At 40.5% G+C, this 25403-nt stretch overlaps 1 protein-coding gene and 1 long non-coding RNA gene across 2 annotated transcripts in view; one reads left to right on the forward strand and one right to left on the reverse strand.

Annotated features, from left to right (window-relative positions):
* Positions 1-20135, reverse strand: part of LOC124720471 — a 36277-nt gene extending 16142 nt beyond the window's left edge. The window contains exons 1-2 of the long non-coding RNA XR_007006169.1: positions 19628-20135; positions 7213-7436 (exon numbers count right to left, since the gene is read on the reverse strand). This is a non-coding gene — a long non-coding RNA (uncharacterized LOC124720471). The remainder of the gene's footprint in view (positions 1-7212; positions 7437-19627) is intronic.
* Positions 20136-21608: 1473 nt separating this feature from the next.
* On the forward strand, positions 21609-23686 carry LOC124720436. The gene is made up of 3 exons (XM_047245790.1): positions 21609-21885; positions 22075-22218; positions 22463-23686. Exons 1-3 carry the CDS (start codon positions 21691-21693, stop codon positions 22817-22819), a joined length of 696 nt encoding a protein of 231 aa, XP_047101746.1. The 5' UTR covers positions 21609-21690; the 3' UTR covers positions 22820-23686.
* Positions 23687-25403: the final 1717 nt, after the last annotated feature.

Genomic DNA, 25403 nt, shown 5'->3' on the forward strand with positions numbered 1-25403 from the left:
GTATTCCAGTTAACGTTATCAAAAGCTTTCTCTAAGTCTACAAATGCTAGAAACGTAGGTTTGCCTTTTCTTAATCTTTCTTCTAAGATAAGTCGTAAGGTTAGTATTGCCTCAAATGTTCCAACATTTCTACGGAATCCAAACTGATCTTCCCCGAGGTCCGCTTCTACCAGTTTTTCCAGTCGTCTGTAAAGAATTCGTGTTAGTATTTTGCAGTTGTGACTTACTAAACTGATAGTTCGGTAATTTTCACATCTGTCAACACCTGCTTTCTTTGGGATTGGAATTATTATATTCTTCTTGAAGTCTGTGGGTACTTCGCCTGTCTCATACATCTTGCTCACCAGATGGTAGAGTTTTGTCATCACTGGCTCTCCCAAGGCCACCAGTAGTTCTAATGGAATGTTGTCTACTCCCGGGGCCTTGTTTCGACTCAGGTCTTTCAGTGCTCTGTCAAACTCTTCACGCAGTATCTTATCTCCCATTTCATCTTTATCTACATCCTCTTCCATTTCCATAGTATTGTCCTCAAGTACATCGCCCTTGTATAAACCCTCTATATACTCCTTCCACCTTTCTGCCTTCCCTTCTTTGCTTAGAACTGGGTTGCCATCTGAGCTCTTGATATTCATACAAGTGGTTCTCTTTTCTCCAAAGGTCTCTCTAATTTTCCTGTAGGCAGTATCTATCTTACCCCTAGTGAGACAAGCCTCTACATCCTTACATTTGTCCTCTAGCCATCCCTGCTTAGCCATTTTGCACTTCCTGTCAATCTCATTTTTGAGACGTTTGTATTCCTTTTTACCTGCTTCATTTACTGCATTTTTATATTTTCTCCTTTCATCAATTAAATTCAATATTTCTTCTCTTACCCAAGGATTTCTACTAGCCCTCGTCTTTTTACCTACTTGATCCTCTGCTGCCTTCACTACTTCATCCCTCAGAGCTACCCATTCTTCTCCTACTGTATTTCTTTCCCCCATTCCTGTCAATTGTTCCCTTATGCTCTCCCTGAAACTCTCTACAACCTCTGTTTCTTTCAGTTTATCCAGGTCCCATCTCCTTAAATTCCCACCTTTTTGCAGTTTCTTCAGTTTCAATCTGCAGTTCATAACCAATAGATTGTGGTCAGAATCCACATCTGCCCCTGGAAATGTCTTACAATTTAAAACCTGGTTCCTAAATTTCTGTCTTACCATTATATAATCTATCTGATACCTTTTAGTATCTCCAGGATTCTTCCAGGTATACAACCTTCTTTTATGATTCTTGAACCAAGTGTTAGCTATGATTAAGTTATGCTCTGTGCAAAATTCTACAAGGCGGCTTCCTCTTTCATTTCTTCCCCCCAATCCATATTCACCCATGCTTCCTTCTCTCCCTTTTCCTACTGACGAATTCCAGTCACCCATGACTATTAAATTTTCGTCTCCCTTCACTACCTGAATAATTTCTTTTATCTCGTCATACATTTCATCAATTTCTTCATCATCTGCAGAGCTAGTTGGCATATAAACTTGTACTACTGTAGTAGGCATGGGCTTTGTGTCTATCTTGGCCACAATAATGCGTTCACTATGCTGTTTGTAGTAGCTAACCCGCACTCCTATTTTTTTATTCATTATTAAACCTACTCCTGCATTACCCCTATTTGATTTTGTATTTATAAGCCTGTAATCACCTGACCAAGAGTCTTGTTCCTCCTGCCACCGAACTTCACTAATTCCCACTATATCTAACTTTAACCTATCCATTTCCCTTTTTAAATTTTCTAACGTACCTGCCCGATTAAGGGATCTGACATTCCACGCTCCGATCCGTAGAATGCCAGTTTTCTTTCTCCTGATAACGACGTCCTCTTGAGTAGTCCCCGCCCGGAGATCCAAATGGGGGACTATTTTACCTCCGGAATATTTTACCCAAGAGGACGCCATCATCATTTAATCATACAGTAAAGCTGCATGTCCTCGGGAAAAATTACGACTGTAGTTTCCCCTTGCTTTCAGCCGTTCGCAGTACCAGCACAGCAAGGCCATTTTGGTTAATGTTACAAGGCCAGATCAGTCAATCATCCAGACTGTTGCCCCTGCAACTACTGAAAAGGCTGCTGCCCCTCTTCAGGAACCACATGTTTGTCTGGCCTCTCAACAGATACCCCTCCGTTGTGGTTGCACCTACGGTACGGCCATCTGTATCGCTGAGGCACGCAAGCCTCCCCACCAAAGGCAAGGTCCACGGTTCATGGGGGTCACATTATTGCTTTGCTTGGCTATCGGAAGATCTGTGCACGATGGGTACCCCGGATGCTGACTCCTGAAATGAAACTGCACAGACTTGAAATTTGCCAGGAATTCCTCTCACGTTACGAGAATGAAGGTTACGCCTTTCTCCATTCAATTGTGACAGGACACAAAACGTGGATACCCCATTACAGCCCGGAGACAAAACATCAGTCTACGGAATACCGACAAAAAGACTCGCTCCAGACAAAGAAATTCAAGACGCACCATGACCAGAGTGTTCTGGAACGCAAATGGTGTTATCCGTGTCGATTTCCTTGATCCTGGAACAACAATAAATTCAGAGTGTTACATCACAACGTTGCAAACTCTGTAATGATGGCTAACAAGGGTCCAAAAGGAAAAGGGAAATGTATTCCTGCAGCATGACAACGCCAAACTACACACTACATGTGCCACCACAGCAGAACTTCAGAGACTGAACCTCACCACCGTACAGCATCCTCCATACAGTCCAGATTTAGCACTGTCTGACTTCCATCTGTTCCCGATAATGAAAGATGATCTGTGGGGACATCATTATGCTTCTGATGAAGACGTTGAGAGAACTGTGAGACTGTGGTTGCGGAAACAGAGTGTCGACTTCTTCCGTGACGGCTTCAGAAAACTTTTTCGTTATTGGCAGAAATGTATCCAATTGGCTGGCGATTATATGGCCAAGTGAATATTGGTAATTAAAGATCACATTCTAAGGATTATTTCTGTGTTGATTTATTAAAATATTCCCGTCCAAATCCAATTAATGAAGGTGGAAGCATTACTTTTCATTCAACCCTCGTAACTGAGTTGTTGCTATAAAACTATGCAGGCTTATGAGGCGGCCACTGTCACTGATCTGATGGTAAATCATCTGAGTTGTTAGGCCGTGTCACCCTCCTCTTCGAGCTCCTTCACTGCTCAGCATTTTCATACCTCTGGCATCGGCTTTAACATTCCACTCGTGTACCTGGACGGCTGAACACTGTCGAAAGGCTTTTGTGTTCACTTATAAAAGGGTATTTTCATACATTTTTCCAGAGAACAGCAGTTACTGTGTCAAAATCTTCAGGCTACTGTTGGTCACTGGATAAATAGTGAAAGCAGATACTGAAAGAGAGGGGCAGTCCAAAATGTTATTGGTGCTGTGGCACCTCGGTTGTTTTCTGGTGGCCTCACTAGCTGTGCCTGTGTGTTTACTCCGGTGACAGCAGGTAGCTACGGAGACGGAAGCCTGTAGCCATTGTCTCTACTGTAACTGTACACTTTTTTAAATATTTTGACTGCCTCACAGAATTTCCTTCTATAAATATTACTTTCTCTGCCTATCACACAGAAGTTCTTAAAATCCATAACCTGCTCAAATTCTTCATGGTGCTCTGGTATGACTTTCTTTTTATGTGTGTGGCATTTGTGCCCTTTAATGTGTTAATTTATTGCCCTTCCAATTTCAGTTTCACTGTTATGCAATTTTCCACAACCACACAACACTTTATATACAATATGTAATCAGAAGTATCTGGAGACCTGCCTGAAAATGACTTACAAGTTCGTGGTGCCCTCCATCGGTAATGCTGGAATTCAATATGGTGTCGGCCCACCCTTAGTCTTGATGACAGCTTACACTCTCACAGGCATACGTTCAATCAGGTGCTGGAAGGTTTCTTGGGGAATAGTAGCCCATTCTTCACCGAGTGCTGCACTGAGAGGTATCGATGTCAGTCGGTGAGGCCCGGCACAAAGTCGACATTACAAAACATCCCCAAGGTGTTCTATAGGAGTCAGGTCAGGACTCTGTGCAGGCCAGTCCATTACAGTGATGTTATTGTCATGTAAATAGTCTGGCACAGGCCACGCATTATGAACAGGCACTTGATCGTGTTGAAAGATGCAATCGCCATCCCCGAATTGCTCTTCAACAGTGGAAAGCAAGAAAGTGCTTACAACATCAATGTAGACCTGTGCTGTGATAGTTCCATGCAAAACAACAAGGCGTGCAAGCCCGTTTCGTGAAAAACATGACCACACCATAACACCACCATCTCTGAATTTTACTGCTGGTACTATATACGCTGGCAGATGACGTTCACCGGGCATTCGCCATACCCACATCCTGCCATCGGATCGCCACATTGTATACCATGATTCATCACTCCACACAATGTTCTTCTATTGTTCAATCGTCCGATGTTTACGCTCCTTACACCAAGCGAGACATCGTTTGGCATTTACTGGTGTGATGTGTGGCTTATGAGCAGCCACTCAACCATGAAATCCAAGTTTTCTCACCTCCTGCCTAACTGTCATAGTAGCTGCAGTGGATCCTGATGAAGTTTGGAATTCCTGTGTAATGGTCTGGATAGATGCCTGCCTATTACACATAATGACCCTCTTCAACTATCGGCAGTCTGTCAGTCAACCGATGAGGTCTGCCTGTACACTTTTGTGCTCTACGTGTCACTTCACATTTCCACTTCCCTATCACATTGGAAACAGTGGACCTAGGGATGTTTAGGCGTGTGGAAATCTCACGTACAGACGTATGACGCAAGTGACACCCAATCACCTGACCACATTCGAAGTCCATCAGTTGTGCAGAGCACCCCATTCTGTTCTCTCACGATGTCTAATGACTACTGAGGTCGCTGATATGGAGTACCGGGCATTAGGTGGCAGCACAATGCATCTTACACGAACAATGAGTGTTTTTGGAGGTGTCCAGATACTTTTGATCACAAGGTGTACTTCCACAGTGTGGAGGTGGCCAGCAGCGTCTGTTGTAAGTCAGACGAAGACTTTTTATCTCTTACCGCTCTTCCAGAGAATTCTGAATATGCGGCTGGCTACTCTAACAACAAATGGTAACCTTACAGACTGTATCGGAACGGCCTCATTGTTCTTGTTGGATATTGAGGAAGTAAACATCCAGCCACAGTGATCAATGAACATCAACAACCAAGGTGGCACAAATATAGCTTTTGGAATTCTCCTCTGTTTTAGTATCTGCTTTGAATATTTATCCAATGAAGGCAGCTCACCAAGAGCAGCCTCGAGACTTTTTACTTCTCTGGAAAAGCCCAAGAGAGTAACCTTTGTACACACTGACAGAAAAAAAATCGCAATACCGATAAGGAGTTGTGCGACATAAACGAAAGTTGGTATGTATGTTTTTACACCTGAAAGACAAATTCCACACCAGTTGCATAAAAGTGCCAGCAGTGGCACCACTATGAGGACGCAAATCGGATTTGCTTTAAATACGTGCTGTAATGGTCAGGAGTTTTAGTCACCTTTGACATTGGATGTGGCGAGTTTATGTTGCTCAAAAATGTCTTTAAGATGATGAAGTTGTGTAACAGGGTTATAAGGAGGTAGATGTTCTTACTGCAATATCTCAAGACTTGGAAGAAATGCAGCCACTGTACACGAATGCCGGCAGCAGTGGCCGAGAGAATGTACGGTCAAAAGATCACTTGGCACTACCGAGAGGGAAGAGCGTTCGTGTTTGGTGTATTGTTCTGGCGCACCGTATTGCCATTGAAACCGCAATTTGAGCAGCAGCTGGCACCACAGTGGAACAGCGAACTGTTACAAATCTGTTACTTCAGGGAAATCTCTGAGCCAGGCACCCTGCAGTACGCTTTCCACCGATCCAAACCACTGCTATCTGCAACTTCGGTGGTGTCAACTGAGAGCCCACTAGAGGGAAGGGTGGTGGTCTGTCGTGTTTTCTGATAAAAGCTACATCTACCTCGGTGTCAGTGACAGTCGTGCGTTCGTTAGGAGCAGGCCAGTCGAGAGCCTGTGCAGTCTGCATGCTAGATACACTGGACCTACACGTGGAGCACTCTCGTGGTTCTCCCACACACCCTGACTGCAAATCTGTACATCAATCTGGCAATTTGACCTGTTATGCAGCCAATCACGAACAGCATTCCAGCGAGTGTTTTCCAGTAGGATCACACTCGGCAACATACTGCTGTTGTAACCCAATATTCCCTGCAGAGTATCGACACATCGCTTCGGCCTGTTCGATGGCCAGATCTGTGTCCGATCCATCACATACGGGGCACCGTCGGACGACAACTCCGATGTCACTGACGACCGGCATTAACCGTCCCTGTATTGACTGAGCACGGCACGGAACTCTATCCCACAAACTGACATCTGGCAACTGTACACCACGACGCGTGCTCATTTGCGTGCCTGCCTTTAGCGATCTGGCAGATACACTGGTTATTAATGCACCAGCATTTCACATTTGCAGTGGCATATCTCGCATTTACATTAACTTGTAACCTTGCAATGTTAGAAATGTAAGGAAAATCAGCATTGGCCGTATTTTGTTGTTTTATTGTCAGCAAAATAGATTTTCGATCACTTAGTGACCATCCTCAGTGCTGTAATATACAATTAAAATTGATAGGCACTGGTATCAGCTATAACCACAATCTTAGTGTGATCACATATGATTTGATGAGTTTATGTGATCGCTCTAAGCTTGTGGTTATAGCTGATACCAGTGCCTACCAATTTTAATTGTTTATTACAGCACTGAGGATGGTCACTAAGTGATCGAAAATTGATTTTGCTGACAATAAAACAACAACATACCGCCAATGCTGATTTTCCTTCCAATTCTATCCACCATTTGGTCGTGGTGCACACAACACGCCAAGGAGTCGCCAATCAATACAATCTTGCTTTTGATAGTGTTCAGCCATCCAGGGACAGCAAAGGAATCCTGCAGCTGATCTCACCGCACGGAAAAGTTAAGCACAGAAAAAGTTTGAAGACGAATATGGTTCTGCCCAACTACTTGGAACGTTTTATCATCAGTGAGTAACTGCTTCTCAGCCTCTCTCATCATTTCAAAAATAAATTCTTTCAGAGAATGGTTCTATTAATCAAGTAAATAATGTAAGAAAGCACATACCTCAAGGTGCGGACTGACGAGATTCGGGCAGCAGTTTAGGAAGCCGGTGGCGCCCGAGGATTACAATGCATGCACAAGAGCAGCCGCACAGTTGCAACGTACTTGGACTTTTTCTCAGCTTCAATTGTAAGGCTGCTCTCCCGCATAACATGACGGATGAGACAGCTCCAGTTTAGAGGAAGTTCCTCAGAGCCAGTTCTCAGTGCTGTGCTGACGAACACGTGCTGCAAGTGTACAGTGCGAGGCAGTGCTTGCCAAAACAAAATTAATGAATCGACTCTGTCTGAAATGTTAAACATACAATGACAACACAAAACAGAGGAGACTACAATGATGACTGTCACAGCTGGGGTTCACTTCTGTTAAAACAATAGGTCCAAGAGGATGTGATCAAAGCATAAAACTGTTTGCTAGTTTTTCGATTCCATCTGTGGGAGGTGAAATACTGACAATTGGAATAATTTCTAAGAATGTTTGTCTATCGAAGCTGCAGGTTCCGAACGATAGATATCGAACGTGTGACTGTAAATCGATCCCGCGACTGTGCTGGCGGGCATTATGAGCAGTGTTTACAGTGGTCACCACAGCAATCACAAACGAGAGTGTTGACTAAAATACTTTGAATTATGAAAGAAATGACTTACCTTACTTGTCCTCGACAGTGTCGTCACGAGAAAGTCCATTTGATGTGTACGCCGCGGGAAGCATTCCCATTTTTCCCTAACCTCGATTAGATTGCCTGTGTCACGCGAAAATATGTGTAAAGTGTCACATGCATCAACTTTTCCTTGCAATCGCAACTTATGGAAATACAGATATTGAAACAAGTGGAGTTGGTCTCTTCCTCCTGGACGCCCTTCTCTTTTAATAGACGATTTCACCGATTTCCTCAGCCGCTCCATGTTCTGGGTGTGCACACGAACTTTACACACTGATTCAAAAACTCGTAGTTGAATCCGTTTGCTTTCAGTCTCTTGTAGGACAAAGTCATCTATAATCACCGGGCAGTATAAAGCGCTTTATCAAACTGGCTAAGGTCACCTTGTCTCTGGAGAACATTCTTGCCACACAGCACTTCTGGCACTCTCGTCCTATAGCACCAAAAGGTCATCCTCTCTGGTTTTTCCTTTTTGCTATGTGTGACTAGTCCAGCAACTTTATTTGGTCCATCGATCAGTACAGGGTTATTACAAATGATTGAAGCGATTTCACAGCTCTACAATAACTTTATTGTTTGAGATATTTTCACAATGCTTTGCACACACATACAAAAACTCAAAAAGTTTTTTTAGGCATTCACAAATGCTCGATATGTGCCCCTTCAGTGATTCGGCAGACATCAAGCCGATAATCAAGTTCCTCCCACACTCGACGCAGCATGTCCCCATCAATGAGTTCGAAAGCATCGTTGATGCGAGCTCGCAGTTCTGGCACGTTTCTTGGTAGAGGAGGTTTAAACACTGAATCTTTCACATAACCCCACAGAAAGAAATCGCACGGGGTTAAGTCGGGAGAGCGTGGAGGCCATGACATGAATTGCTGATCATGATCTCCACCACAACCGACCCACCGGTTTTCCAATCTACTGTTTAAGAAATGCCGAACATCATGATGGAAGTGCGGTGGAGCACCATCCTGTTGAAAGATGAAGTCGGCGCTGTCGGCCTCCAGTTGTGGCATGAGCCAATTTTACAGCATGTGCAGATACATGTGTCCTGTAACGTTTTTTTTCGCAGAAGAAAAAGGGGCCGTAAACTTTAAACCGTGAGATTGTACAAAACACGTTAACTTTTTGTGAATTGCGAATTTGCTGCACGAATGCGTGAGGATTCTCTACCGCCCAGATTTGCACAGTGTGTGTGTGTGCACTTCACCATTAAGAAAAAATGTTGCTTCATCACTGAAAACAAGTTTCGCACTGAACGCATCCTCTTCCATGAGCTGTTGCAGCCGTGCCGAAAATTCAAAGTGTTTGACTTTGTCATCGGGTGTCAGGGCTTGTAGCAATTGTAAACGGTAAGGCTTCTGCTTTAGCCTTTTCTGTAAGATTTTCCAAACCATCGGCTGTGGTACGTTAAGCTCCCTGCTTGCTTTATTCGTCGACTTCCGCGGGCTATGCGTGAAACTTGCCCGCAAGCGTTCAATCGTTTCTTCGCTCACTGCAGGCCGACCCGTTGATTTCCCCTTACAGAGGCATCCAGAAGCTTTAAACTGCGCATACCATCGCCAAATGGAGTTAGCAGTTGGTGGATCTTTGTTGAACTTCGTCCTGAAGTGTCGTTGCACTGTTATGACTGACTGATGTGAGTGCATTTCAAGCACGACATACGCTTTCTCGGCTCCTGTCGCCATTTTGTCTCACTGCGCTCTCGAGCACTCTGGCGGCAGGAACCTGAAGTGCGGCTTCAGCCGAACAAAACTTTATGAGTTTTTCTAGGTATCTGTAGTGTGTTGTGACCATATGTCAATTAATGGAGCTACAGTGAATTTATGAAATCGCTTCACTCATTTGTAATAGCCCTGTACTCTGTCGTTCATCACTACTACACAACACACTTCTCTGCAAAAATCCGAAATAGATGCACACATTATTGGCAGACAAGTCATTTTCCGATGCTGTTGCTCGCAGGGTGTGGTCTCTAATCCAGCAAGATACAAGAATTATGCTGTTCTGGATTGATATTTTTGAATAGTCAAACCATGTATTCTTCCTGATAGCCACTTATTTACCACAGTTTCTGCAATGAAATTGTAGAAGTATTTCACAATTAGAGCTCTTCTTACAAACTTTTATAGTCTTCGCCTCACTGCAGTCTACACAGTCCCTCGTTCCCTGATCTGGTCTTAGTCCATATTTCCGACAAAAATTAAACAATTACATAAGCATGGAAATAGATTCTCTGACGTGAGGCAATCGGCCGAAGAAAAGTCTACTACCGCAGACATCCCAACTCACTACTGACATAAATCATTAGGTTTCCCTAGCAACTCAATTTATCGTAATGCCACCACCACAGTCGCACAGTCGATTTAGAATTGCACGTTCGATATCTTTCGTTTGGAGCCCGCGGTCATGATAGGCAAACATTCTTGGAAATTACCGGCAATTGCACGGAAAGGCGGGGGCCAAAATTTATAGTGACAGTATGAACTCTGGATACAGCACCACAGTTCATCATTTCGTGCCAAATTCATTAAACTGTATCCGACAGGTTGAATTATTTTCAATTACAAGTAATTAATCATTAGCACTACTTTCACTGTACAAGGTTAGTATCTTAATTTCCTCTTCCTTTCAGGTCAAATTATTTTATAAAGAAAGAGGGGTAAAAGCATACTTACAACATCCCTGTCTGTCGTATTGCATGCTGCAGTTCATAGCTCACATGAAAAACAATGAGAACTGAACATGATTAATCACAAGTTAGTTGTCGGTAGGCTATCAGGAAAATTTGGAAATTTGTGGTAAGGTCTTATGGCACCAGACTACTGAGATCATTGGTCCCTAAGCTCACACACTATAATCCAACTTAAACTAACTTACGCTAAGGACGACACACACACACCCGTGCCCGAGGAAGGACTCGAATCTCCGATGGGGGCGGCTGAGGAGCCTATTAAGAAGCTCGTTCATAACCCACTACAGTTTGTAAACAAAATGCAGTTGTATTTTCCTCTATTATGTTATAATTTAACCATATCATTGTAATTATCAAAAAAATCAAAAATAATACATATGAGTAGGTTATTGCAATGACAAACATATATCTTGGGCTACGCTGCACATCAATCTATTACAGCAAACATATTTTCATGTTGAGATTTGGTAGCGTCACCATCTCATCCGCAAACTGTAACGTTCTAGTCTAACCTAGGCCTTCGGCTATAATACAGGTGAGTCAGACCATCAAATTTTATTGTATTATGTAATCAGTTTGTACCTCCCATCAAAAGAAATCATTAGATTCAGTGATTCTCCTCAGCTTCTGTCGCTGTATCGGTTACAACTAATGACGACAAATTGCCGTAGCAGCACACGACGCAACAGAAACAGATACCGTAAGTGCACTTTACCTGAAATACCATTATCGACGCGCATTTAACTGAACACAGGAGTAATTGTTGCTTTGGAGGAACTGATAACTCAGCTGTAGCAGCACATCCTTTGCACTATGGAGCCCACGAAATATAATTTTGTGACAAGCATTTTATTAAGACAATGCATTATCATGTATATTTGTACAGAAAAGCAAAAGAAATTTATAAACATCATAATAATTTTAACAGAAATTGAGAAAATAAATAAAATGTGGGCAACTTGGTACGGTCACCTGTCACACAATTGCCCTCTATACAGCTCATTTGCTCCCACACATTCAGGACCCCTCAAGCTTCCTACACAGGTGCAGATATGCTCGACTAACTGGGGAATAATAAAACTGTGAGCATTCTGTATGGTAGGAAGTGTGACAGCTCACCTTCGGTACAGAATCTAAGAATACATTTTACATTTCTGGGAAATTTGTACTCACACAGAGCTGTGAAGTAATTATGCCAGTACACTATATGAAACTCCACCTTCTGCGTGCGCGCACACACACACACACACACACACACACACACACACACACACACACACACACACACACACGTCAACTGGTTGAGCACAAATGTATGTTGGTATGCACAAACATATAGCCTTACATGGTGGAGGAAAACAACATGATAATATGGTCACAACAGGATACACAGTGCTGAATTGTGCAAAATTTTCCAGAAAACCACAGACAGGAAACACACCATTGTGAAACTACAGCCATTAAACAACACCCAATCAGCGATGAGCCCAGAGAAGTGTTTGCATTTAAACTAACTTAACACAGATAAAATCTGTTACAGGAAAGAGCACACCAGCTGATTAAATCAGCGGAATGTAATAGCTTTAGCTGAGTAGTCAAAGCTAGGCAAACCTGAAATTCCTATCTGTGGCTGCTTATGCTGGATAAGAATTTAATCTACTACACTAAATGTCTCACAGTGGCATTAATTTGCTGAGATAATGAACTATTCTGAGGGAACAGCACCACAGTAAGATAGTCGATATGTGGTACTGTAAGGTGCAATCCTGTTAGTAATGAAATCTGTTAATAATGAACTCTGAAGGTGACACATTTTAATTTTCGCTAATGTACAGAGGTTGTAACACTTACAATGATTAGGAGTAGGTTTATATTATGTAACTGTGTATGTGTAATTAAGAAGTCTTTATTTTTTGTTAGTTCAGGTCATTGATTTGTGACAGGAACTTTTAGAGTTCTGTAATGTATATACGGAAGAAACTAAATGACATATAAAAATAATGAAATTTTATATTATGCGTATATTTACAAGAAAAACAATGTGTACTGGAAGCTGGTTCATGCTCAGGGCACCTGTACTGTAAAATGTAAAAGATGTAGTGAAATCCTTCCACAACGGAAGTGGCATGGCGCAATGTAGAAGGTGGTTTTGGTGGTCAAATGGGTGGCTACTTGTTGTGAATGGTACACAGTCAGTGGCTCGCCATCGCACAGTACACATTGACGGTGCCAAGGGAGGCAATTGGAAGCCGCTCTGCAAGAAATTTTGCCTCGGATGTGAATTTGGTTGTTGCTTGGTATTCTCGGCAACAAGGAATGGCTCTAACATGTTAAAAATATGTCGCCAAGAAGAAATTTTATAGAGCATTCCAACATCGAGACCTGTGAGTACAGTTAGCTGCCATGTTGCTTGCCACCACAACTTCGCCACTGCTCCACTAACTTCATGCATACAGATATGTATCAGAGCAATGACCAGTTAATTTGTGTGAGTGATTTTAATAATAATCCAAATGCTATAAATCTGTGTTTGGAACCATATCTTCTATCCTTAGCAGAAGTTGAAGTTAAAACCACAAAAGTGAAGTTAGTTAGAAGCTTGCTGAAGTATTCTCAGTTTAGTGCAAAGTATCATTTTGCAAGAATACAGTGCTAGATTTTGTAAATGTTACTGTCTAAAATACCTGCTTCACAGGTGATGAAAAAGGCAAATAAGTTAAACTAATTTGAAACATAATTTAGCCTTGATTACTATCAGGAATGATTTTTTTAAGTTAATTGAGCTCAATGTTGAACAATTTGCCTTGAAATGTAAAAATGTAAACTGCTGAAAGTGAAGCTAAGAATTAACTTTGGTTGAATTAATTTTTGCTACTGAAATGATTGTAGGGTTTGGCTAGTGATACAATACCAGTTTACAGTTCCCCACCATATTCTTCTCATATTAGAAAGATAATTGGAATATTATTGCTACTAAGGAAATTTGATATATTTCTTTAAGTGATCGTCTCTGTCAAAATATCAACACATTGCCTTAGTGGTATGATGGAAAACCAACAGCAGAGATCAAATGATACTAATTTAGCATTGTGTGACTCAAAACAGCATTTTCTACCAGGGAGTAAATGTGTGCAATAAACTGCCCAAGGAGGTGAAAAAGATTACACAATACATCTCTTCAAAAAGGCAGTTATAGCATTCTTCATAAGTAATGTATACTACACAGTCAAAGATTACTTAGATTCAAGGTAGTGGTTAATAATGAAAAGGGACAACCACAACAGCCTGTTACGTTACAGAAAACATGATCACAATTTAATGGTTTTACACGAAAATCATATGCCAATATGTACAGTGCGTGATAGTAATGTCTTGTCACTGTTTGTCACATGGCTATTAAGATGTGCATGGGCTGTAGTTGGATTTTAATGAGCCTGGAATCAGTTTTCTGAACAGACTGGAGGGAGTGCATAGGGCATAGCCCCATGTTCATGGTCCACAAGTCGCCAGCACATGTCCCTAGTTTGTGCTGCAATGATGAACAAAAAAAACTCTGCCCAAACAGGCCTCGAAGGCCCCACGGTACCAACAGACTGCCATGTCATCCGTAGCCCATGGCACAATGCTCTCCCAGCTGCTGTCAGTTTTCATGACCAGAGCCACTACTTCCCAATCAAGTAGATCCTCAATAGGTCTCACAAGGGCTGATTACACCCAGCTGCCACCAGCGCTCGGCAGACCGGATGGTCATCCATCCAAGTGCTAGCCAAGCTCGACAGTGCTTAACTTTGGTAATGGGAACTTGTGTTACCACTGCAGCAAAGGCCACTGATGAAGAAGAAAACTATATTTTATAATAAAAGTTATCTGGTGAAAATTGCGCATAAATTGAAGAATATTGTGCAATGATGACCATACAAATAAGGTACTGCAGTTGTTAACACACTGACTTCATATTTGGGAGGATGGAGTTTGCTCTGTCCAGCAATCCTGATTGACGTTTTTTGTGATTTTGCTAAACCACGTCGAGCAAATGTCAGGATTGTTCTTTCATCAAGGCCACTTCCAACCATCTGTCCTATCCTCATAAAAGCAAACATATATTCTGTGTGTGTGTATATATTATGAGCTATTTATTTTCATTGTATTACAATCACAAATCCTGTATCATTGTCAGATGATCCCTGGATCAATAAATAAAATCAAATCAACTGTAGTCAACATGTAGATAAACAAATCAAGATCAATCCACTTGCTGTGAACTTAGAACTATGTCATTGTTCTGATACGACATTGGATAGTCTTGAGATTAAATGCAATGGAACTTAAGTAAAGAAAATGTATGTTACACAGCAGTGAGCTGTAATAATATTGTGTAATATGGAGGACCAAAGATGTCAAGGGGCTGATTCAAAGATCTTTGATTCCTTACTGTACCTTCGAGTAGTTCCTTTACTACATTTGTAACTACAATAAAAATTATTCGGTTCAAAAGTGATTTACACAAACATGGAACAAGATGAAACTTCCTGGCAGGTTAAAACTGTGGGCTGGACCGAGACTCGAACTCGCGACCTTTACAGGAGAGCTTCTGTGAAGTTTGGAAGGTAGGAGACAAGGTACTGGCGGAATCCAAGCTGTGAGGACAGAGCGTGAATCGTGCTTGGGTAGCTCAGTTGGTAGAGCACTTGCCCGTGAAAGCCAAAGGTCCCAAGTTCGAGTCTCGGTCCGGCACACAGTTTTAATCTGCCAGGAAGTTTCACACCAGCCCACACTCCGCTGTAGAGTGAAAATTTCATTATAGAACAAGATATTTTTACAAAATCTGTGTAGACTACTACTTTGACCAGGAGTCTGAGTGGAGTTACGTACTCTGATGCAAAGTTATTTAACAAGCTCACACGAAACATAAAACAACAAATTGAGAATTCCTATGAGTTCAAAAGAAAATTAAAAACATACTTATTAGTCTCTGCTTCCATATATTAACTGATTTTCTAAATTCAGGGACTTGTTAACATAAGGTGCATGACAACTCACAATGTTCAAACATTCCTACAGTGAGCTGTAGCACATAGATAACATTTCTCCATGATAAATATCAATTTGGCCACAAAGCTCAGAACAGGAGACAAGCAACTGCTATTTAATATAACTGATGGTGTAGCATCTGTTTTCAAAGCAGTGGCATCATTGTAAATTTTGCTATGTTCAATTTAGGTTTACAGCAGTTTAAAAGTAGTTAAAATTGCTGTTTCAAACTAATGCTCGAGTTCATTAATGTATACCTTGACATACTCCTCTTCGCTGAAGGTTTATCTTTAAGAAAGGACATAATTAGCAGAGTAAATGAATAAGTAAATGAAAAGCTGCGAACACTGTTACAACATTGTTAACCTCCAGTTATCTACAACACACAATGATATTTAGTGCTGCCATATACTGATTTTGACCATTATAAATGGTTTTTTTAAAGTCTGCGACTGTGAAAACAATGGGTTTGTTTATAAATAACTTTCCATTACCAGTCAAGATTTTCTTTTATTTATGTTTTACATGACACACTCAGGGAAATGATCCCCATTTTCAAGTGTGTAATTTCTTTGTTCACATACTGAAAACATATAGAGATCATTACAAAAAAATGACGTATGGAAGTACAAAGAAATACATATTTGAAAATGGGAACCATTTCCCAAAATTCATCATGTGAAACATAAATAAAAGAAAATCGTGACTGGTGGCAGAAAGTTATTTATAAACAAACCAGGCCTTCAAAAGCTCAAAAATCTGTGGGAGCAGAATATTTAATGTTAAAATAGAGAACTATTACAAATGATTCAGTCATTTTCAAAGCTCTATAGGCCTATTTTACAAAGTATTACATGTGCAAATATGACTGACACACAATTACGATCATAAACTCACAGAGTTTGCATTGTGTCCATTAGTTGGTGTTATGAGCACACTGCACTGTCTTGACAAAATGGTGCCACAGCAAGAAGAGAGTTTTTGTGTGTTGGAATATGCGAGATATTCAGTGATGAAGCAACCTCTATTTATCTGGAAAGGTTAAGCATCACAATGTGAAAGTAAGGGCACTGAACAGCCTCATAAAATTGTGGTGCATGAACGAGATTCACCGAAGATTAATGTTTTCTGTACAATGTCACAGATAAAGTTGTAGGGGCCATTTTTATTCTGTGGAAAGGCTGTGATGGGTATCTCTTGCATTGATATGTTGCAGTTGTGGTTGCTTCCACAACTGACTGCTGATTCTGAGGATTTCATCTTCCAACAAGAGAGAACATATTCTCATTGCAGCATCAATGTTCATCCCCTGAATGGTGAATTTCTGCATTGTTGAATTTGGCATTGTGGTGAACGTGGTGTGGCTCTGTTCCCTTGGCTCCCCCAGGGCACATGACCTAATGTATTGCGACTATTTTTTCGGTGATACATTAACGACCATGTTAGCATAACCCCCCAATGCCAAGAACCTGAAACAACTCCGAGAACATATGAATACTGCTGTGATGACCACTGATAGGATGTTGCTACATTAGAGCTGGAAGGAATTTTACTACCACTTATCCGTGTGACCAGAGGGGCACTCTGAGAACATTTGTAGAGCACAAAAGTCAAACTTTGTGAGTTTACAGTTCCATTTGCGCATAAATCATATTTGCACATGTAGGACTTCAGAAGATATAGAGCTTTGAAAAGAATGAATCATTTATAGTAGCCCTGTATATTTATATTACTTATTAACAGCCATAATGGGCAAACTCAGTCAGTTACATTTTCATTAACTAAAATTTTACTCTCTATGTTCTCAATTTTACTCTCTATGTTCTCAGGAAAAAAAAAAACCTTTAGCATAATTCAAAGTATCACATTATAAATTTACTCTAACTACTTCATTAACACCATTAATCCGATTATGGCATCTGGGCAAAAACAAAGTATTCACTGCTTCTCCCAAAACTAAATAGCAATGCACTCACTGATACTTCATACTATTAGACCCCAAGCAGTTTACACTCTGGTCGGTACAAAAGTCACATATTTGTGCCACGATATTTCTGAGCAATATGGTACACAAATTCTAGCTGTAATTTTAATCTCACAATGGACAAATACCGTAACACACTCAAACCCAGATACCTTCCATTATCTCTTTACATTTTCATTTCTGTGACATTTGAAGCGACACTAGAATTAAAAAACAGCAGACGGTTACCCAGCATGCAACTTATTTACCAGCTGATAAAATAAAAGGCTATAAAAGTCATAGCAAACTGAAGGACTAGCAGAACAATAAACATGTTGGAAAACACCTACTGAAAATCAGCCTACAGGTTTATCACAGCAGAAGCAGCAATTGGAAGATAGCATGCAAGATTTAGCTCTGGCAAACTAACAATTTACCAAATATTCATTCTGAGACAGATACTGGAAAAAACAAGGGTACACAATATAAAAACACATCATATATTTCTTTATTTTAAAGCAGCATATGACACCATAAAAAGAAATAAGCTTGTTGCAGGCATGAATGAATTTGGCATACCAAAACATTTAATACGCCTCAAAGTTTGACTATGGAAATAGTAGTATGTAAAATACAGACACAACGAAAGTTAACACCAAGTTTTGAAACTACCTGTGGCGTGAGGCAAAGGGACGTACTCTCATGTATGCTTTTTAACATAGCACTAGAGAAGGTAGTAAGGACAGCCCAAATCAACACAACAGGTACAATATAAAATAGAGTACTGCAGCTTCTGGTCCATGCAGATGATGTGGATAGCACTGATACTGGTAGCAGCAATAAAAATGGGACTGGAAGTGAATGTCCATAAAACCAAATATATAACACAACCATAACCAAGTACAATGTTAGAAATTGACAAGGCACAAATAGACTGTTACTGAATTTGTCTATCTGGGACCACCGGTAACATAATGGAAATAAAGTGCTGCGTCCACTCAGCTAATAAATGCCATTATGGGCTGACCCCAAAACTTATCTCCAGAAATCCATCCAGAAGTACAAAGTGTCAGCTGTATAAAACTTTAACATGCCCAGTATTAACAAATGGCTCAGAGACATGGGCACTGACAATGGTGTGAAGAGCTAATAGGACGTATTGAACAAAAGGCATTACACAAGATCTATGGGACAACCAGTGATGATGGGGTATAATGTAGACCACCTAATTTTAAACTTTACCGATTATAACATGGGAACACAACAAAACTAGTGCTGCAACAAACGCAATGAGACAAAGAAGCAGGGGAAGACCAAGACTTTGATACTTGAATGGCTTACAAGAAGATCTAAAAATTATTGCTGTCAGTGGATGGAGATGCAAGACATTGGGCAGGGACAAATGAAATGATTTCATACAGCATGTCAAGGCCCATCAAGAGCTGTAGATCCAGGAGGAAGAATAAGAACATAATTTCAGTGTAAGTACAACATTGTGTTTGCTCAGATGAAGAGATCCTGAATCAAATTGGGGTGAAACTAAATTTATGTGGTTCAGGTGAAAAGACATACCCTGAGGTATGAAGGAATCATCAGTTAGGCAACGGGTGGAAGTGCATGTGGTAAGAGCTATAGTGAAAGACAAAGGCTTGACAGTTAAAGCGCACTTACAGTGTCTGTGGCTTTTCCGTTGCATGCTGCAGTTGGTAATATTTTGCACAGTGAAAGATAAGAAATGAACACAACAAATGATGAGTGTGATGATTAGACAAGATGGTAGAACCAATGACAAAATAGTGATCAATAAATGACTTCCTGATGTGAACCATTAAATTGTGCGACAGCATATTGGGATATGTTGTGCAGAATGTAGTCGTATAAAGCAAACAGTACTATTAGCACACTGCATAATCACAACCTTGGAAATCAGAACATTTCGAAAATACCCCACAAAGATTTTGAAAACTGTTATTGGGCTATGCTGCAGAAGTCGACCATGCCAGTTTTCTTACATTCATTGGCTTCACCAACTCACAAACAAACTGTAGCGTTTCATACTAACCTAGTCCTTGGGTTACACAACAGATCTGCCCAGTACCATAGCGAGTTTTTCTTGATTCACATACATTGACTTCACCAACTCATCACCCAAATGACCACTGGAATACGCAACAATATCTCAAAGGAATTCTGTCATATTCTGAGAAACACAATACAAGAAATACAGACGAAAACGAGTAACCAACTTCATAATTCATAACACCCGTATCAAGAACTGTCAGTCAATCTCACACTATCCGTGATGAAAGCAAATGCAATTAATTTATATCTTCCACCGAAACAAGTGACTAGATTCAGCAATTGTCACTGGCTACTGTATACTGTCACTCAATTGGCTATGACTAACAGAAACGAACTGCTAACTCCACCACACAGCGGAAGAGCCGCCGACACCGTAAGTGCACTTAACTAGGCTAGACCACAGTAACCAGGTTTAAATGGGTGTAGGATGCAGTAGTAGTAACGCAATGGCAGGGGTTGCATAGAACAGACATGCATGGAGAGTTACGTAACACTAGTCTTCAAACTGAACACTTCAACCATAATGTGTGTGTGTGTGTGTGTGTGTGTGTGACACATCAAACTATAAACGCCCAATGAATTTTGAAGGGTCAAAGATAAGTTGATAATCCTTCAAGTGGGGCACTATAAAGCAGAATCCAAACTTCTTCAATGCTTCAGTTAACATCGCAGCTAACATCGCACCGAGTGTTGATATATGTACAAGAGTTGAGGAAGTGTACTTACGAAGTCATAAACTTTTTAACATCAACCAAACAATGCACTTTCATGGCAGTTCCTACTCTGCTACGAGTTTAGCAGAACATTTTCTGCAATACCAATTGACATTTTTCGTATGTTCACTGCTATTAATTAGGCCCATATCACACTTGTCAAAAATCTTTGACAATTCTTTTACAAAAGGAATGACAACGCTCTGATTTTTATTCATGATAAGAATATCTCAGTATGTCATCAAATATTTTATAAATGACATCTGACAACGTACTTTTATAGTGTAAAAGGGGCCTTACAAACATAGGGGAAACAATCATCTATAGATTAAATGTAACCTAATTTTTTCGACAGTTCCAAACGTAATCTCTCAGCACTTCACTTCCCAACTAGCTGTAAGCCTCCGTAAACATTTTCGGAGCGAGTTAAATCACTAACGTATGCTGCGATTTAAAAATGTAGGTATTTCTCGTCATGGAGCGCTGTTGTTTGGTCTTAAGATTTTTTGGATCATTCTTCTTACTCTTAATTACTGTCAGTTTCTTTAGCTACCGTCGCGTCATGTCTCCTTGTCGTATGATTAAGTTCCCACAATACTATCTTCTCACTACAACAGCTACGACCAGAACTTATAAAATTGTAGCCGGTTCGTCGCTAACCGGCAAAAAGTTCTGCGCCACGTTTGCTACCTATAGTGACGTCAACGCGGTTTTTCGATCTATCGATAGAGTACTTTAATGTTGGTGTGAGCTGCGAATATTATCGTATATCCTGGAGATCATACGTAAACTATAATTTAATCGGTTTGTTATGACTATATTGCAGCAATGTTTGTACATAGAGGGGATATGCAATGCAGTACTGTTGCAACAGACTCTGAATCACATTTGTTTTTAATGGAGAAGGAAGAAACAAGATACATATTCACTATTCAGCATGTATCGCACTACTCAAACAGTTCATTGACAGGAAATGACCCACTATATAGTGTAGGAAGAACGCCTTGCTAAAATAAAAAAAGGGAATTGCACTCATTTGCAATATAACTAGTTTGGAACTTTACGAGCAAATACCAAGATACGATATGAGCGCAATCTGTAAATATGCCAGAGAGCGACGCATGAGAGTTGAGATAAACTCGGCGAGTTACTCTCGAGAGACGTTCTCGAGAAAACCTCGCCCAATTTGACTCGCAGCTGACCGAGATTGGCCGAATCGCAAGTCGATCTGTAGTGGCCAGGGTGCTCATACACTATCTGACAGCAGCTTGCCAAATACGAGAAGTGTTCATAATCCGAGAGTCGCTATCTGACAGTAGTGAGGTACAATATGCGGAAACAATGGTCACGTGAAGAAATTATGGAACTAATACAACTTTACGAAGCAAACGAATGCTTGTGGAACATAAAGTGTTCCGGTTATAGAGATAGGACGAAGAAACATAAAGTTTTGGAAGAAATAGGACTGAAGTTTTCGTGTTCGCAAGAAGAAGTTCAGAGGAAACTTCACAATTTAAGAAATCAGGTACGAAAATTTAATGTTAGCAGAAATTACCTTAGAAGTAAATGTATATATTGCACTGTATAATTCAGGCTGGTTATATAATACCGGTAATAAATAACTGTCACTGGCATTGTTAATGTGTTGTATGAATGATTGGGACAATAGTAAACCCTGAAAGAAAATATTGGTAGTAGTCTGTCATCCTTTAAGGTATCACAAGAGCTGAAGAAAATTAAGCAGAGAAGAACCGGAAGCGGGGCAGGTGACAATTGCAAAAGCAATTGGCCTTATTTCGATGCGCTGAAGTTTGTAATTCCAGGTTTGGCTGCCTGTGTTTCCAAACAAAGCAATTTGGTATGTAGAAATCTTTTCTTCAAAATTTGCTGTCAAATTTCGATATGTTAGTACTGTCATGAAACTTAAATTTAAGGTAATAACTGTGAGTTTTATCTCTCATGTCTGAATGAAAACATTTGTGTTTCTTCACCATCGTCGGGTACCGGATACAACATACCGGTATCATTTGTTGTATCGAATCAATCCAAAGTATCGCTGCAATGCATCTCTTTTCATCCATAACTGTGATGATCAATTTCAGGTGGAGACAAGTTCACAGCCTGTAATATTATGGAAAGTCGAAAGCACTGGCGCTTCGGAACAGACTACCGAGGTCGTAACAGAGAGGCAGGACATTGTTGAAGAGCCGACCCGGGAGAAAAGTTCAAGAAAAAGGAAACATGAAGAAAGCGACGACCTGGTGGCAAGAGCTGCACTCAAGGTGTTAACGAAAGGGGTACCTGACGAATATGAGATTTTTGGAGAGTATGTAGCCTCTGAATTACGCACACTGCGCTCTGATAGTGTCAGAAGAAAGCTGAAAAATGAAATTAGGAAAGCTATAATCCGTGCAGCTGACGCCGATGAAGAGTCCTACACGAGCACTAGCACTTCCTGAGTCCGAATGTGTGTCCATCACCACCGCAGAACACCAAACTATGGATCCTCATCTCCTGCATTAAATTCTAAGACACAAAATGAAGTGTGTGACCATAGTATCTTAGGCCACAGAATGTTATAAAATAGAACAGTTCCCGCAACGATCAGGTATTAAGGTCGGATTGTAGTAATCTTCCAATTCGCTGCTGGTAAATAAATAAAGCTGTCTTTCTCATATAGTGCGAAACCAACAGTTCTAAGAAGTGTAATACACACACACACACACACCTCACATAACCAATAATTCTAAAAAGTGTAATACACATTCGCACACACAGACCGCAGGCTAAAATTGTAGCTAATTGCACAAAAATAGCAGGGGAGATAGGTATTAACTGAACCTCGGAGTTAATTGAATTGTTACATTAATTAACAATTCAAGAGCGAAAATTATTTTTTTCATACTATAAACTTGTTTCCTTACATTTGAGGTACTATTTGAAGGTACGTGGCTTGTCTGTTAGCTATGTGTGAAATCTAGTGGTAAGAGTAATTTTCTCGCATCTATCCAATTCTCCAAAAACTATGGATCCTCATCTCCTGCATTAAATTCTAAGACACAAAATGAAGTGTGTGACCATAGTATCTTAGGCCACAGAATGTTATAAAATAGAACAGTTCCCGCAACGATCAGGTATTAAGGTCGGATTGTAGTAATCTTCCAATTCGCTGCTGGTAAATAAATAAAGCTGTCTTTCTCATATAGTGCGAAACCAACAGTTCTAAGAAGTGTAATACACACACACACACCTCACATAACCAATAATTCTAAAAAGTGTAATACACATTCGCACACACAGACCGCAGGCTAAAATTGTAGCTAATTGCACAAAAATAGCAGGGGAGATAGGTATTAACTGAACCTCGGAGTTAATTGAATTGTTACATTAATTAACAATTCAAGAGCGAAAATTATTTTTTTCATACTATAAAGTTGTTTCCTTACATTTGAAGGTACGTGGCTTGTCTGTTAGCTATGTGTGAAATCTAGTGGTAAGAGTAATTTTCTCGCATCTATCCAATTCTCCAAAAATTGTAATTACCAATAGTACACAATTTCGTTTCTTCAAGTTAAATCCAGTGTTTATTGTTTTATGATACTCCATGAAATATAAGCTGCACATGGAGCAATTTTCTCACTACTTTGAAGATTCTCGATAAAGTTAGGGCGGGGAGGGGGGGTTAACTGGACCAATAAAGTTTGGGATTTGATGGAATAGTTTCAGTTAACCCCAGAAAGCTGCTGATGAATGAATATAATAAGTAATTTCAAAGAGCTACCTGCCAGTGCCCTCAGAATTAATACCGGGTGATCAAAAAGTCAGTATAAATTTGAAAACTTAATAAACCACGGAATAATGTAGATAGAGAGGTAAAAACTGGCACACATGCATAGAATGACATGTGGTTTTATTAGAACCCAAAAAACAAAGTTCACAAAATGTCCGATGACAATGGCCCTGGACAGCAAAACTGCTACGGTGGCAGGTGCAAGGGTGAGAGGTAAGCCGATATGTTACAGAATCGCATCATCCCCAGCCTGGCTGATAAACACCAGCTGGAACGAACAATGTTTATGCAGGATGGCGCTCCACCCCATATTGCTAGACGCGTGAAAGATCTATTGTGTGCATCATTTGGTGATGATGGTGTGCTCAGCCGCCACTTTCGTCATGCTTGGCCTCCAAGGTCCCCAGACCTCAGTCCGTGCGATTGTTGGCTTTGGGTTTACCTGAAGTCGCAAGTGTATCGTGATCGACCGACATCTCTAGGGATGCTGAAAGACAACATCCGATGCCAATGCCTCACCATAAGTCCCGACATGTTTTACAGTTCTGTTCACAACATTATTCCTCGACTACAGCTATTGTTGAGGAATGATGGTGGACATATTGAGCATTTCCTGTAAAGAACATCATCTTCGCTTTGTCTTACTTTGTTATGCTAATTATTGCTATTCTGATCAGTTGAAGCGCCGTCTGTCGGACATTTTTCGAACCTTTGTATTTCTTTGGTTCCAATACAATCCCATGTCATTCCAAGCACCTGTGTCAATTTGTACCTCTGTATCTACATTATTCAGTGATTTATTCAGTTTTCAAATTTATACTGACTTTTTGATCACCCAGTATATAAGGCATTGCAGCCTTGTAGAGGTTGCATATTCTTTGGCTTTTACTGTCTCCAACATCTTGAAAGTCTTCAGTGTTAGGGGTATGAACCTTTCAATTCATATATATACTGGCCAAAACTTTTTTTGTCATCAAATGCAACGGCCAGACCTGTATCAATTCAGCAATAAACAGCCAATGGCACACTGGCAGAAGATGCGAGCATACCTGATCACCTGTCCTTACCAGAATGTCAATTAGACACAGCAGCAAAAACAGAAGATCAAAGCAGTTGTCAAAAAAATATCATTCAAGTATGTAAAGCCTTCAGTCAAACACCAAATATTGGAGGAGACCAGCAGCAACTCTCAAGATGCTGATTATGTCCAGTACATTGATTTCTCTGATACTGGCTTATACACAAGTGTTACT

The sequence above is a fragment of the Schistocerca piceifrons genome, chromosome 11 (genome assembly GCF_021461385.2).
Source record: "Schistocerca piceifrons isolate TAMUIC-IGC-003096 chromosome 11, iqSchPice1.1, whole genome shotgun sequence".
NCBI classification, from domain to species: Eukaryota; Metazoa; Arthropoda; class Insecta; order Orthoptera; family Acrididae; genus Schistocerca; species Schistocerca piceifrons.

Excerpts from the sequence above, each read along its gene's own strand:
- LOC124720436 (XM_047245790.1), top strand. The coding sequence starts at position 21,691 with ATGCGGAAACAATGGTCACGTGAAGAAATTATGGAACTAATACAACTT. Across the intron at positions 21,886-22,074 it reads TTCACAATTTAAGAAATCAG|GTATCACAAGAGCTGAAGAA; the intron begins GTACGAAAATTT and ends TCATCCTTTAAG. Across the intron at positions 22,219-22,462 it reads TTTCCAAACAAAGCAATTTG|GTGGAGACAAGTTCACAGCC; the intron begins GTATGTAGAAAT and ends GATCAATTTCAG.